Source organism: Martes martes (assembly GCF_963455335.1).
Source record: "Martes martes genome assembly, chromosome: 5".
NCBI classification, from domain to species: Eukaryota; Metazoa; Chordata; class Mammalia; order Carnivora; family Mustelidae; genus Martes; species Martes martes.
Window position 1 is genome coordinate 157,678,901 of NC_137892.1, and position 15,731 is coordinate 157,694,631.

General features: G+C 42.9%; 1 protein-coding gene across 1 annotated transcript in view; it reads right to left on the reverse strand.

The window, feature by feature from the left end:
• Positions 1–7,057: 7,057 nt before the first annotated feature.
• MARCHF6 (membrane associated ring-CH-type finger 6) overlaps positions 7,058–15,731 on the reverse strand; it is an 81,838-nt gene continuing 73,164 nt past the window's right edge. Inside the window, exons 23-26 of the mRNA XM_080803856.1 lie at positions 13,599–13,688; positions 11,394–11,526; positions 10,214–10,349; positions 7,058–7,467 (exon numbers count right to left, since the gene is read on the reverse strand). Coding sequence (XP_080659982.1) covers positions 7,377–7,467; positions 10,214–10,349; positions 11,394–11,526; positions 13,599–13,688 — 450 coding nt within the window. The 3' untranslated portion in view covers positions 7,058–7,376. The remainder of the gene's footprint in view (positions 7,468–10,213; positions 10,350–11,393; positions 11,527–13,598; positions 13,689–15,731) is intronic.

The window sequence follows — 15,731 nt, forward strand, 5'->3', positions numbered from 1 at the left end:
TCTCTGAGTAGAAGACTAATGTGATCTTAGATCCGAACATGATCACTCTGGATCCCGTGTTGAAAATAACTGGAATAAAGACAAGAGAGCGTAGGCAGAGGCCGGGAGCTCAGGAGAAACTGCCAGTGGCCTGGACAGGAGAGAGACGATGGTGCTTTGCACCAGGAAGGTAGCAGTAGAGGGTGCAACATAGCCAGAATCCGATTCATTTAAGACTTGCTGTCCAATTTTGTGGGAAGTGTGGGAGAAAAACAAATGCCAAAGGTATTACCGACATTTTTAATCTAGCAATTTGAATCCATCCAATTGCTTACCAACTGAAATGGGGACGTTTGAGAAAATAGATTTGGGGTAAGAGCATCATGAGTTGTTTTGGGCCTGCTAAGTCTGAGATGTCTGGAAGAGTCTACACAGACAGGTGCGCAGACATGCCTAGAGTAAGTACATATGTGAGTGATCAGCATACAGATGGCCTGTAAGACCATGAGAGTGAGTGAGATCACCGAGTTAATGGGTGTCGGTAGAACAGAGGTCCCCGCTGAGCTGGGCTGACAGGATAGGAGGGTCAGCGACGGAGTCTGGAAAGGAGAATCCAGACACGACAGGAAGGAAATGAGGGGAACGCTGTGTATTGACAACCAGGAAAATGGTTTCACTGAAGAGAGGAACCACCCATTTCAGGTGAGAGCTAAGGAACCACGTCAATTAGTCGTGGCCAATTTGTGACTTTTACAGGAGCAGTTCCAGAGGACAGTGGAGCAAACACCTGATTGTAGCAGGCCTGGAAAAGGAGAGGAAAAATGGGAAAGAGTGAGTACATAGAACTGTTTGAAGGGCTTTGTTGGAAAGGAATGTGAAATGGAACAGTTGAAGGAATTAGTGGGGTGATTTTCTCAAATGACGCAACATCTGAAATGCGAACGACCCAACACCACTATGAGGGAGAGGGAGAAGGGCAGAGTAGTGCTTCGGGGCAGCTGAGTACTGTGACCTAGTGAGCCTGCACAGGGTGGGGGACCCAGGGATCGCACATGGGCCCGGGGGCAGTGTGCATACAGAGCGTGCTCGCTGGAGGCGATGCGTGCGGCCTGCACAGCCTGGTGAGCGCGTGGGCACAGGTGCAGGTAAGAGCAAATACGACGACGTGAACCTGTGAAGACTTGTTCTGAAGGCTTTGTCTTCTTGGTGAGACAGAAATGAACTCATCAGCCAAAAGTGAGAGAGAAGGGGGCACTCCGAAGAAAGATAAAGTATGAAATGATCCCTTAAAGAACATGTAATACACTGGTACTTTTTGAAACTGGGATGTAATTAACATGCAACGAATTGCACAACTTTAAAATGTACAATTTAACATATGTATGCATGTCAAACCAAAAGCACATCGAGATGAACGAATACATCAATCCATGTCTTTATGCCCCTTTGAAATCCTTCCGAGCCCCTTCCCACCGATTGGTAGGTCTGCTTTCCCTTAGCACTGAGACTTGTCCATGCTGCGTGTATCAAGTTATTTATTTATTTATTTTTACTATTGCTGAGCAGTATCCCATTGCATGATCATTTGTTTATTCACCTGCCGACGGGCGTGTGGACTGTTCCCAGCCTTGAGCTATTACAAATAAAGCTATAAGGAACATTCATGTATGAGTCATCGTATGGACTGACTTCTTGCTTGGTCAGTAACTAGGAGTGCTAAGGACTCACTGTAATGATTTCAAAACTGCCCAGCTATTTCCCAAAGTAGTTCATACCACTTCACTTTCCCTCCAGGAGAGGGTAAGAGTTCCAATTCCTCACATCCTCACCAACACACAGAACAGTATTTTTAATTTTAGTCATTCTAACAGATAGGTGGTGGTAACTTGTGGTTTTAATTTGTATCTTCCTAGCGGCTGATTATGTTAACAGCTAGCTTCTCATGTGCCTATTTGCCATCTGTATAACCTCTTTAATGAAGTGCTTAAATATTTTGCCAATTTTTAAAAAATGGGCAAATGGATCTTCTTATAACTACTGAGTTTTGAGACATGTCTATTCTGAATGCATGTCTATTATCTGAAATGTTTTGCGAGTAATTCCTGCCAGTCCACAGCTAGTTTGTGGTTGCTGTTCCCTAAACAGCATGTATCACAGAGCAGACACTTGCAATCTTGGTCACGTCCAACTTATCAAGTTGTTCTCCTATGGACTGTGCTTTTGCCCATATCTAATCTAAATCTTTGCCTTACCCAAGGCTGAACATTTTCCCCTTTTGCTTCCAGAAGTTATTTGGCTGGAGGTTTCTTGCTTAGGAATACAATCCATTTTGAGTTAATTTTTGCATATACTGAGATATGGATCAGTTTTTAATTTTGCATGTGGATGTCCAATTACTCCAGCACCCGTGTTCGACTTCCACACCTTTGTCAAGCATCAACCGTCCGCGTACACGGGGGTCTACTTCCGGACTCTGTGCCACTCCACCGGTTCTGTGGGTCTGTAAACCCGCCAGGAAACTGCTACAACTGCGCAAGGAACAGAGGAGTGACTGCACGGGGTTCCCGGCATTGTGAAGCTTCTTGGCCTGAAAGAGTTACTGAACAGCACAGAGACAGACACAGTACTACTACTCATGTAAAAAGAGAAATTTCAAAAAGAAGATTGAACTGTATAAAGTACTGGAAAGAGCACCTCCTCTCCCCAGGCTCCTGGCTGTCGCAGAGTGACGTACACCACAGGAGGCTGGAGGGGGGCCTAGGCGTGGCAGGGCACAGTACAGAGTGTCCAGGGGGACCCGGCTCTGCATTCCTCAGGACATTCTAGTCATACCTGGACTAGAACCTTCTGCTTGTTTTTCTGGCCTTTTCCACTCTAAGGGGTTCCTTGAAGGCAGACACCGTACCTCGATTCAACTACAGTGCTCAGAAAAGTGTGGGAAAGAAAGCAGACCCCCAAACCAGAACACTGTGGGAAGAGGAGGGGAGAGGTCAGCTCGCTCAGACCCTTAACCCACTCGTGCTTTCAGTGTTCTGTTTGCAACAAGAGCGGATATACACTGCGGGGTGTGAGGGGTAATTACTGGCCACTTTCTGAGATTCACCATGCCATTTCCCTTGCTGTGAAACTTCAAATTCACAAATTATAGATGCCCTGTGGTTCAAATAGCATTTCACCTACCACTGTTGCACTGAAAATACAAATGCACTTGATTAAAAAGAAATAGTTTTGAACCTAGAAACGAAAGGATCTGTTCACATGGGGCACACAGAAGAAAAAAAAGCCTGATGCAATACTTTCGTTTTTCTCTGAGATTCATGATCAACTACATAAAATGGACTTGATTGGTCTTCCTCCATTACAAGTATCCACTTGTAAGAAAAAACCCGGTGAAGCTTTGGCACATGGATCTTGTAGGCAGGTGCGGAAATGGGTAGCATCTTGCCAGCAGCTGGGAAGAGGGCCTTCACTCTTCCTAGTGATGACGGTCTACTGGTACGGTGAGGGGACAAGGCGGAAGGGATGTGTTCTCTGCAAATATACTTTAAAACTCAGAACAGAACAGAGGAACTACAATCACAGGTAACTTAGTTCTTTTTCTCATGTAACTATTATATTAAAAAAGACCTAGATCATCTATATATGCTGATTAATAATGCACATTTCTGTAATTCTGAAGCAATCTTGCAACAAAGCAAAAACAAACCAAAAATCTAGGCTACAACTAACATTCACTTTATTCAATTTTGTTCTCTTGACTTAGAAGGCAACAAACAACCACATAAAAAAGGGAGCATTTTAGAATATATTATACACATAAAATTGGTCTGGGTATCTAAGGTGTTTGCTTTAATAGAAAACTTAAGTCCCAAATAACTAAGTGTTCTATTTATCCTCGAAGACAGTCATTCCTAGGCCTTACAGTCACTACATTTCCATTTACGGTACTAACTCTACTCTCATGACAGAACGAGGCACTCATACAAAACAGATGGGAATGAAAACCGACATACACTGTCCTAACTTCGTTGTATTCATGCCGAGCGTATTGCTGGAGACTTGAATGAAACCCTTACTCAAAATGGCTGCTTTTTAAAAATGACACAGGGCAGTTAGGAGGGTGAGAGGGAAAGGGGGGGCCCAAGGGTAAATTAATGAGATACAGACAGCCCAACTGAGGGAGTCAGAGGACCTCCACACACAAGGTTTTTAATAATACTTTGGTGGTAAGACATTTTACTTTTGTCTCTTCTCCATGGGAACTGAGCAGGCAACAATCTAAAGGAGTCTTTTAAACATAATCATTTAATTTTACAATTAAAATCACAGTAAGGAGAGAACTTAAAATACTCAATCCTGAAAGTGACAATAGGAGCTAACTTGTGAAGGTGAAAAAAGTGCCAGTGTTCTTAGACTCGTGCTTCACTCTTGTGTGCGCACGTGTGTGTGTACGGGGGTGGGGGCTGCTCACAATACAGTGGAGAAATGTCCACTCTGTTTTACAAAGTCATAAATTCAACCTCAATTTAAGAGTTGCACTTTAATAATAGCATTTGCCGATACAGAAATGACATCTCTAAGACCAGATCATTTAAGGAAGTTATTCTCTATCACCTGAATAAGAGAAAGAAAAAATACAGACAAGAATCCACAGTAATAACAGCTACATTAGATGTTGAAATAAAAACTGCTTTTTGTTTACATCTGGAATTGAGATGTCCAATTTCCACTGTTTCTCCAGCAAACTAACAGGGAAAAAAAAATCCCCTAAAACATGGAACTTTTTAAGGCTAGCTATACATAAACATCACACTGGCATTTTTCTTCAGTTTTCGGCTCAACTATTAGTATTAATAGTTTAAAAATCAAACATAATTTGCTAATAAGGAACAAATGTACACTTCATACTATGACCATTTGATAACTGGTCATGTGGAACTAACTCCCAAATGTTGATTTGTCTCCAATTTATAAACAGTTAAAAATAAAGCAGAAAGGTCTTTCCTAATTAACTTCCTTAAAAACTGTTTTAGCCCAATGTAAAATGAAGCAAAACTATGCTATTATTAAAAAAAAACAACAACAACAACACTACAGGAAGAAGGGCAGCAATACTAGCCATTTCTGAACTAGAGGTTTAAAATGTTTGTAAAACTGCTGGTTAATAATAAAATCCTGATGCCACCCATGTAAATATCATGCCAGCAAATGCTTTCCTTATGGAAGTATTCATCTGATCAAAAAAAGGACAGAGCACAACTGACAACCAAGAGGAAATCCTTAAGTACAACAAGATAAAGTTATCACCAGTGAAATGGAGGGCAACTTTTCGCCATTCATACACATTCATATATGTAAGTTTGGTTTGGTGTTTTTTCTTTTTTTTTTTCTTTTTTTTATAAAATATCTGGTAAGATTCATTTAAAATTCTGTAGCATAACAATTTTTAATCCTTATGGTATCGGCCTAGATCTCCCCCCAGTAAAACAGATAAATGTTTCAATGACTTTATATCAAGATCTACAAATTCTCTGAAAAATTAAAAAAGAAACTAAATTAATATAATCAAGTTATATGCCCAATTGATAATATTTTTCTCCCAAAGAGAACAATTTATATAGACATACACCACAACAGGTGGCATTACATTTTAAAATGCTCCTAATTTTTTAAAGTAGGACTAAATTTCTAAGTAAAGGTAGGGCTAGCAAAGACCTTATTTCAAATACAAGAGAAAGGACTGCTACAAAGTGCCAAAAAGCGTAACACTGAACCCTATGTCAAGCTTTCTTTTTTTTTTTTGATACTGATGTTTTTTAAAGTAAAGTAATCACCACTTCAGGAAAAACTGTTGAAATGTAAAACAACCAGATCACGTTTGCTTTTTTGGTAGCTTATGCTTAGCTGACTTCAAGATTTAAAAAATCTTCAGATTAGAGTCGATAGACATTTTAATACTATATGGAAACTCTTTAAGAGTTCCTGAAGACCTATGCTATCCATTTACTCTGAGAACTTTTGGTTATCATTCAAAAGCAAACACCATCCTTACAATATACCATTCCCATTAAATACTTGGGTCATTGCCCAACTGTTCCATTTCTCTAAACTGCTTACTTGAAGCTTTGGTTATAAGGGGAAACCAGATTTGTAAGTGTCCAGTTTTCTGAGATTTTATAGCACATACCCAATGAAAGACATTCTTTACTCCTATGTTAAAAGGCCAACTCAAGCCAGCTTAATTCTGGATAAGCAAAATCAAGTTGGTTTTATTTATAGTTCTAGTCTGTAAACACAAAGTTCTAGAAACTTTGGGATGTACTCACGGAAAACGAGGAAAAACATACTTCCTCACCCTCCCCCAACGGTGCACTAACCAGCAGGACCAAGTGTTCTAACCAGTCTTCTCTAATGCTGCTGGTTGAAGGCCACAAACCACATCTACATTGAAGAAACATCTCAGTGTGTTCTAATTCCAGTATGATGCATTGTTGGTGATATTATTTTATAAGACTTGTGATCCTGCATGACTTTTGGCCACTGCTTCCAAAAAGGAAAAGAAGACAGCTGTGCATGGAAAAGGGGGGTTGGAGGGAACTAATGAAAATGTTCTCGTGGACTCTTTTTCTCTAAATATAGACATGCCCCTAACAAGCACAAAAACCCAACCCCCTAATGCTGATCACTAGGAATATTAAATTATCAAAATTAAAAATAATTTCCTTACCTAGCACAAGATACTATACAATATTATAAACACAGACACATGAAAAAAAATCAGGCAGTAGAAAATGTACAACAGCTTTGGTGTTATACAAAATAACTTCCAAAAAACGATTGACAGTGAAGCAGAGTTCATGTTCTCTTACCACAGACACTCCACTGCTGATTTCTACTTGTTTCCTTTCAAGTTCTTGGTAAGGTCTGAACAGCCAAGAAAGACAGAATGTACAGTTTACTTAATAAGAACTGCTAGGAACACCACGACACTGCGCTCCAAGAGACGTCATGAAAATGTCTTGCCTCTGCACTACGGCTCTGTGGCACGTTTCCTGTCAAGATCACAGCAGGTCCAAAATAAAGTGACAACTAGATTTAATAAATTAATATACATTTTGTTTAAAGATGTACAATGCACATTCTGTTTAATCCAAGGTTTTAGGGTATCCAGGAACTTCTATTTACACATGTACAGATCTCAGACAGCTATGATGTCGGAAGATGCAGGAAGGGCAGCAGGGCCTTGCGCTGCCGCTCTGAATCCGAGAACGCAAGTCAAATACAGTTAACTTAAAAACAATGCTGAGAGATCACTGGGAAAAATCTCCAAAGAGAGAAGTCCACAAAAAAGGACACGTAAAGGCAAGGGGAAGGTCAAGGTAGTTGAGACAACCACTTTATTCTTGGGACGACTGTGGAGGTGGCGGAGATGTGCCTTGTTTGCCAGATTTCCGTTCATAATTCACGAGGCGTTGGCCCACAAGGTATCTAGGTTGTAAAAACAGGATGGTTACTCTCTTATATGATCTTACATATTTAAACATCCTTCCTAAGACCAGCCAGTGTTTAAATGCAAATCAGATCACTCTCACTTAAAACCCTTCCGTGGCCAGCTGCGTGGAAGAGGGCTCTCGAATGAACGCCTGGCGGACGGTGCGCCGACAGGCACCTCACAGTGAGGCGTCGGCCGGTGGGAAAAGCAGGAGAACAGCAAACGTTGGAAGGTTTCGGAAGCTGGGCACTGGACACAGGCTCGGGTCCGTACGTTAGGGGCTTCTCGCAAACTAGCACACTTGGAGGTAAGGCACAGTAAGCTTGTTCAGGGGAGTTACCTGTTACAGACATTTTATAAAACAGCTCAGTGGACAGATCTGAAGAAACAGACTAGAAATATGACCTTCGGAAAGCTGGGTAGGGAGGCAAGCAAACCAGAAAAGCTCTAGCTCTAGAGAAAAGGAGAAATCAAAGGGCAAAGTTTTCAATGAGGTCAGAGGGGAGATGGCGGAGAGGAGAGCGTACGCAAGGGACGGAAGGCGGGAGGCTATGGCACCAGAACTTAACTCACGTGCTGGGATGCAAGGGAGGACAGGACAGGAGGTGCAGGGCTGCAGAACTAGAGACAGAGTGACCATGGCTGAAATGACAAGACGCCACGCCCCCAGGACGACAGCGGCAACTGCGGAGAAGCAGTGGTGTGCCTCACTAAATGGGAACGACCTGCAGCCTGACCCTTGAAGGACAGTGGGTGACCAAGCCGACAGTGTCAATGAGCTCCAGGAGGCTGGGGTAACAGGTGCCCGTCTGGGGTCAGCACTGCAGACTCCAGAGTGCCCCATTAGTCCTCAGCCAGTGTGCAAGAGCGCGCGAGTGCAGCCAGCCTGCAACAGGGTGGCCTGGAGCTGGGTCTCTGAGACCTAGTTTACTCATCAATAAAGTAAGAACAACAGTACCATGTCCCGTGCTCACTGGAAGAAGCAGGAAGCATACAAAAACCATGGCCACAAAGACCTGGCATGTGCTAAAGACTCGGGGTAGTAACTTTCACTCTTCACCATTACTTTTCCCACCTTGACTGTCACATCCCACTTTCCTGCCAGCAAAAACGAGTCTAATGAGATCTTTTTGCAGTTTATGCCAAGTAGCTTAACGTGTCACTTTTTAAAACATTTCGCTAATCCTACTGCTGCTTCATCCATGATCCTAGTGTTTAATACTTTTTCTGTCTTACCAATTCTTCTCCAGAAGTTAACTACTCCTTTCCACACTGCTCCCCAACCAACCAGTGGAGTTTTAAACTGTGTGGATATTACGTATGTTTTAAACAATGACAACTGAACAGACACTAACGTAACACACATGGCTCTACCTGACACACACATCATCACGAAACATACCAAGTCATGTAAAGAATGGGGTTAGCGTGATGGCAACGAATAAGCAATATCCATTGGTACGAGAGACGTGGTATAAATTAACTTGCCCAAGACCAAAAAGTAACTCAGTGGCAGAAAAAGGAGACTCTGAGCCCATCCCCCACTTTCCCTGATGCCCAGCACCCTCTCTTGCCCCAGCCGGCCCCACGCACACCCCACAATATGGCCTCCAGCGAGGCTAAACTTCAAGTTTTCTACATGAAGGAACAAATGGGGAGAGAGAAAACAGTACACTGGGCTGCAGAAAATAATAAGAAAGGTTGGGAGGATGGTGGGAAAGGACATGGGGACAGCCGAGCAGGGCAAGGGACAAGCCCTGAAGAAGCATCAGAAGCCGAGGCTGTGTCTTGTTTGCTTTCTGCCCGCAGAACTCACTTGTCAGCTTAAATAAGGGAAGTGACACAAACTGACATTCATCACCTACACCCCTCCTATTCTTTTGTGGTGGACAGAATTTTATACCCTGACCGCCTAAGTGTACTTGTATTTTCACTGCCAGTAAATGCTTTGGAAAAACCTTAACACCCTCAATCTCATTCTTAAAAACTCTCAAGAATCTTCAGAGTAAAGAAAGTGACCACAGAATGTGCTGTCTAAACTGGGACAAGCTCACAAAAAAATGGAGCTGTTGTTAACAGGTGACACGAAACAGCACGTGTACACTTCTCCCGGCAAACCTGGATGGAGAGTTACAAACCTCCTTTCCCTGCTGGACACCATGAAAGCAGAAAAGGATTCAGCTTCCTGTCAGGACACGGAAGGCCAGAGGACTGTTATCCCTGGAAAGTGTCTCTCACCAAGGTCAGGTCACAGAGCATCCCATCCCCCAAGGAGAGGCCCCGCGATGCTTCTGCAGGGGCCTCACAGCCTCCCTCAGCGATGGCCAGAGCGCCCCAGGGGCCCCTGGCTGCAGGCAGGACTGAGGCAGGCTGAGTCCTCATGCAGCCTTCTTATTTTTAGCCACAACTATTTAATAGATTGTCAGACCAAAACATTTGGAAGCAGACTAAAAACTATTTGGAACAGGCATTTAAAAAGTCTTCCTCAACCTTCCTAGTTTCTCCCAGTCTTCATCTCCATAAACGACAATGACAACTCTGTACTGCCAGCTGCTTGGCCCAACTGAGTCCTAGATAACATTCCCTTTCACATCCTACACCCGATCTGTTAGCGAATCCTGTTAATTCTACCTCAAAATATATCCAGAATCTGAGCACTCTTCCCAACTATGATTTATCACATTAGAAATAAAAAGTAATACATGAGACATCTTAAGCTAGATGAATGAAGTCCAGACTTACTTGTCATTTTTAATGTGTTCATAAAGGCGCTTGAACTGGCGGACCTGGAAGGACAAGATCCCCATCAGCACCACAACCATCAGTAAAAATGGATAAATTCGCCGGTGGACCAAGTTTTGCATTTCTGCGGTAACACCTGTAAAACCAAAAAAGACAAACTCAGGCGTCTGTGGAAGGACAGTGAAACGAAAGCACGTTCCTCTCCTAGGAAAAAGGGGCTGGTGGGGCCCAACCGCAACAGCAGCTCGTTGGGTGAACAGAGCGAGGCCAGAGCGAGGCCGCAGCGCGGCGCTCGCAGCCAGAGGGGCCTCGTGAACACGCCGAGGAGCAGGACGGTGCCTTCAAGGCCACGCGGGAACCCATGAGAGGATGTTCACTGAAGAGGAACAGTGGGACCCATTCAAGAGAAAGGTCATTGTGGAGAGTGAATTAGTGCTGGTGGCTTCCAATTAGGGAAACCAGATAGGAGGCCACTACGGTTAAGGTGAGAGCCCTGGGGAAGGTGCCGGCTTCAAGAATGGGTTCTGGAGGCTGGGTCAGTGGGACCCCGGGACCACCTGAGTAGGGAAGGCAGAGACTGAGGTGACACAGATGACCTACAAGGTTTCGGACTCGTGCAGACTGTTGGATGATAACACTAGTCACTGAGAGAGGGAACTCAGAAGAGAAAGATCTGGAGAGGGAAGCTCTGTGCTTCTCACTCACAACCCATGCTGTGTTTAAGGTCCTGTGAGGACTCTTCCGCACACAACTGATAATATCTAGTTGCTGAGGTATCGCTAAATACCATCTCCTCTTTGCTTCTCCTTTTATGATAAAGAACATTCTGAAAATTAAATATAATAACATTTTCCCTTGATTTTACAAGTATGGGACCACAGCACTTCTAGTCAGGAGACAACCCGAAGGAAATCTGTTCCTATTTTGGGGACAGCGTAAATGTTAATACCACCTCACCTGCCTAGAGAAAAAAACGATACCAAAGAGCTTTATGATTCTCTAAATCTTGCCCTAAGTTATCAAGTCTAAGAAAAACAGCCTTCCGAAATCACTGTTTTAGCTAGATTTATATTTACAAATCAATCAGATGGAGCCAGACAGCCTATGATACCGGAAGTGACAATAATACAATGGTGTTCATAAAGGTGCTCTCTCGAGCTCCCCAGCCAGCATTACCTACCTAGTAAAGGAACGACGCCAGATGCTATGACGTAAGGTACACACAGGGAAAGCAAGAGCACAGAGATCACGGGCGCTGCCAGTTTACGAATGATATAGTGAAGGTCAATGTTCCGGATGCCATTTGCATAAACCTGAAACACGAGGAAGAAAATCAGAACAAGGATACAGGACACATTCCTCCAATTAACAGAGCAATCTCTACTGAATTCAAGGCACAGCAAGTTTAATCTGCTGGTTATTTTCCCCGAACTCAAGACATATTTTGAACACAGACGTAAGTACAGTGCTCACAAGTTTTTACAGAAATGCATTTACTTCCTTAGACTTTGTAGTTAACTCTGCTAAGGGATGAAATAAGACTCCAATCTAGAATCCTAACTACACAACCCTGCACCATACAATACCAAGCATATCCAATAACGACTGACGAAGACCACATAATCTGAAACAACTGCACGCATATCTTGTGTAAGAGTGATCTGTATTATTCATTCATTTTATCTGAAAAATTCATTCATTTTATCGGAAACATATTTCTGAAAAGCCTGTATAAATGAAATTTTGACAAATCAAAGATATTTTTGATTTGTGAAAGAATTCTACAGTGAACTTTTTTTTTTTACTTCCAAGAATTTCTACAATATTTTCATCATCTTATCCAGAAAGTTCTAACGAACAGCACTTCAGAGTAAAGAACAAATGGAAGTGGGGAAACTCTGGGAACAACGGAAAATAAAGATAGTATGCAGAGGGGGACAAAACAGAAGAGTACTGTTCCTGTTTTCTCCTCAGCACTTGAACTTCTCCTGGACACAGTCACAGTACCCTGCAACTCAACCCAATCCCTCAGGAATGGGCCAGAGCATTCAGAAGGCATCAGAGAGCAAAATATTACAAAGATCAACAATGTTTCACAGCCTCCAACTGTGATTAAACCTTTATTCTATCTCCTTTGCAAGGGTCAGAGTCTCACCTGGAGACCCCAAAGTGGAGAGATGCATGTAAACATACAGCAACTCCCTGGCTCACCCTATCTCCAGAAATCTCTGGGTCTGGAATTTTTTGGACAATTTCTTGTGCATACTGAGCTGAGAACTACTGTCTTTATTTTCTATACATCAAAAGGAAGTGTACCTTTACTGCTACAGAACTGCAACACCTAATTCATTTGGCACTAACCTGAAGATAAGAGGATTGTCCACAAATATATTTTCTAGGCAATTAAAATTTGAAGTAATACATACCAAGATCTGTTATGTTAGTTATTTTAGACAGAAATCTTCCTGAAGTGAATTATCATACTTTCCAGCCTTATTATCAGAGTGCAGAAGCACCACCTACTTTTTTTCCAAGGTTATCACCATAATGATCAAGTTGTCTGACAGGTCCATAATACAACAGTCTTAGGTGCTATGCAGCTAGAGTATTCCCAAACAGCGCTGCTTTTTTTTTTTTAATATCGGTGTTTTTATTTTTTTATTTTTACTATTTTTTAAGGCTCTGGGATACATACTTTTTAAATTTTTATTTTAATTCTAGTCAACAACATAGTGTTGTATCAGTTTCAGGTATACAGTATCAGCTCTGCTTTTTCCATCTATTTTTTTCTGCCCTTTACTTATTTTTACTTATTTTACTTCTTCATTTGAGAGGGAGAGGGTGTGTGCACGCACAAGAGGGCAGAGGAGAAGGAGAGAGAATCTCAAGGAGACTCCGCGCTGAGTGTGGAGGTGGACACAGGACTTGGTCTCTCAACACTGAGGTCACGACTGAGACGAAACCGAGCGGGATGCTCAGCCGACTGTGCCCCCCAGGCTCCCCTGCCGTCCACTTGCAGTTTTGGGCGGTGACCTCTTCACTCGACTACACACTGAGAAAACTGAGTACCTGGTCTACATCGCAACTCCTGCCCTGAAAAGAAACCACATGTGCTAATTTTTGCCTTACTTTCGACAGGGTTTTAGGTACTTTAAGCCACTGGTCAAACTTCAGATAAGGGACATTTTAAAAGAGTGGTTGATGAAAATTCATGGCAATAAACAGCAAACTGTCTTCTTAAAAAATAAAAAAAATATTATATGTGCTTCTTAGAGAAAATGTGCAGGAAACTCAGGAAGGTGGAAATATGGAACATAAGCACCCCCAAAGGCCAAGCACAACCCTCCGCCACTCCCAGGCTCTCCCGAAAGCCGACTCTGCTCACCTGCTCTATTACTGTTTTCAACCACCACTGCGGACCCATCAGCGTTATAGCTGCAATGATTTTGGCGTGCAGGACTCCAAGGGCCCAGTCCTAGGGAAATAAAACCATTTAAGATTTATTTATTTATTTGAGAGCAAGAGAGAGGGCAGGGGGAGGGGCAGAGGGGGAGAGGTGGTGGGGGAGGGAAACAAGCAGACTCCCCACTGAGAAGGGAGCCTGATATTGTGATACTCTGTGGGGCTCGAACCCAGCACCCTGAGATGGTGACCTGAGCTGAAATCAAGAGTCTGCCACTTAACTGACAGAGTTACCCAGGCACCCTGGGAAATAAAAACCATTTAACAGATTTTCGTTTTCAGCAATAAACCCAGTATAGAGGTTATACAATTTTCTTGCATATTTCACTTCAAAACAGCAGTTCTGCGGGATCAGTAACAATTTTACAGAAGACTAACATATACTAGAAAATCCAGGGAAATTACACGCCCTCCCCCCAAAGCTCAATTTCAGTGTTTCCAACAAAACAAATTCTAGTATCTTTCAGAAACTTCTGTCAACATTAATGGAAACCTCGACAGGCAAATAAATAACACAGCGCCATTATTTTTATTTCGTCAACCATTCTGGACTGCCGTGTTGGTTTTAGCCAAGCTAATTGTGTCAGAAGAAGCCTGTGGAGCCATGTTTGGCCTAAAGAAACTACCCCAAAGGCTCACAGAGAGCTTCTAACTCTAGTACTGCTGAACTGTTACTAGAACCTCCATGGCCACACCAGGCTCCCCACTGTGCCTCCCGCCTGCCCACGCCAGAGCTCCACCAGGCAGCCAGCGCGATCGCCACCTCTACCCCCACCCCCAATGTGGCGTCTTAAAGCACAAATCAGACCACACGAGGACAATTCCCTGCTTACAATCCCAAAGTCCTCAGCATGGCACACGAAGTCCTGCATAGCCTGGCGTCTGTTTTTTTGTTTTTTGTTTTTTAATTTAATTAATTAATTTTTTAAAGGTTGTATTTATTTGACAGAGAGAGCATGCACAAGTAGGGGAAGCAGCAGGCAGAGGGAGAAGGAGAAGCAGGCTCTCTGCTGAGCAGATAGCCCAATGCGGAGCTCAATCCCTGATTTTGACATGCAGGACCCTGGGCCACTTAATGACTGGGCCACCAAGGTGCCCCTGAATATATTTTTTTAAAAGATAACATGTAATATTTAGATATATTCTTTTTTTTTTTTTTTTAAGATTTTGTTTATTTATTTGACAGAGAGAGAGACAGCAGGAGACGGAACACAAGCAGGAGGAGTGACAGAGGGAGAAAGCAGGCTTCCCGCTGAGCAGGGAGCCCAAAGCGGGTCTTGATCCCAAGACCGCGGGATCATGACCTGAGCTGAAGGCAGGCGCTTAATCGACTGAGCCACCCAGGCATGCCTCGATCTATTCTTATATAAAACCAAATTCTTTTGCGAAGGCTGGAGTCCTCTGTGACTACCACCAGCCTAAATCCTGATTCCTCCCCAGAAATGATCACTACTAATAGTGGTATGTACCCTCCACATTTCCCCCCTAAGCATGTACCTGTATCTACACATATACATCCCATAGAAAAGATGTAGTATCGTTTTTATACGGATTTTGCTCATACTGTTTTTCCTTTTTGCTGTCCGCCATCTTGAGGCTAATGTTCTGATCTACTGATCTGGCGGGTCAGTATTCTGAGCATCTTCTTCAAACAGGGTCAAAGGTGACGCATGCTCAGAATTCCTGCACATCCTAAAAACGCTCTTCACTCTACATACTAATGGCTGAATGACATTTTGCCTGGGTATAGGAAGTTTGGTTTTTGTCCCTTTCCTCTCGATGGTCTATAGATGCTCTTCTGCTAGATGGCTTGTGATGCTACAGAAAAAAGTCCATTACCAGTATGATCTTCTTTTCTGAAGTCTGACTTCTCTTTACCTTTAGAATTCAGAAATCTTACCAAGATATGCTCAAACATGTGTTTTTCTTATCAGTTTCATCTCAATGTCCACTTCACCAAATCTGATAAGTCCTTTAACCTACAGAATCAGGACTTTCAATTCAGTCGAATTTTTCTATTTCATTCCATGCTGCCTCATTTCTGCACTCTGGAGCT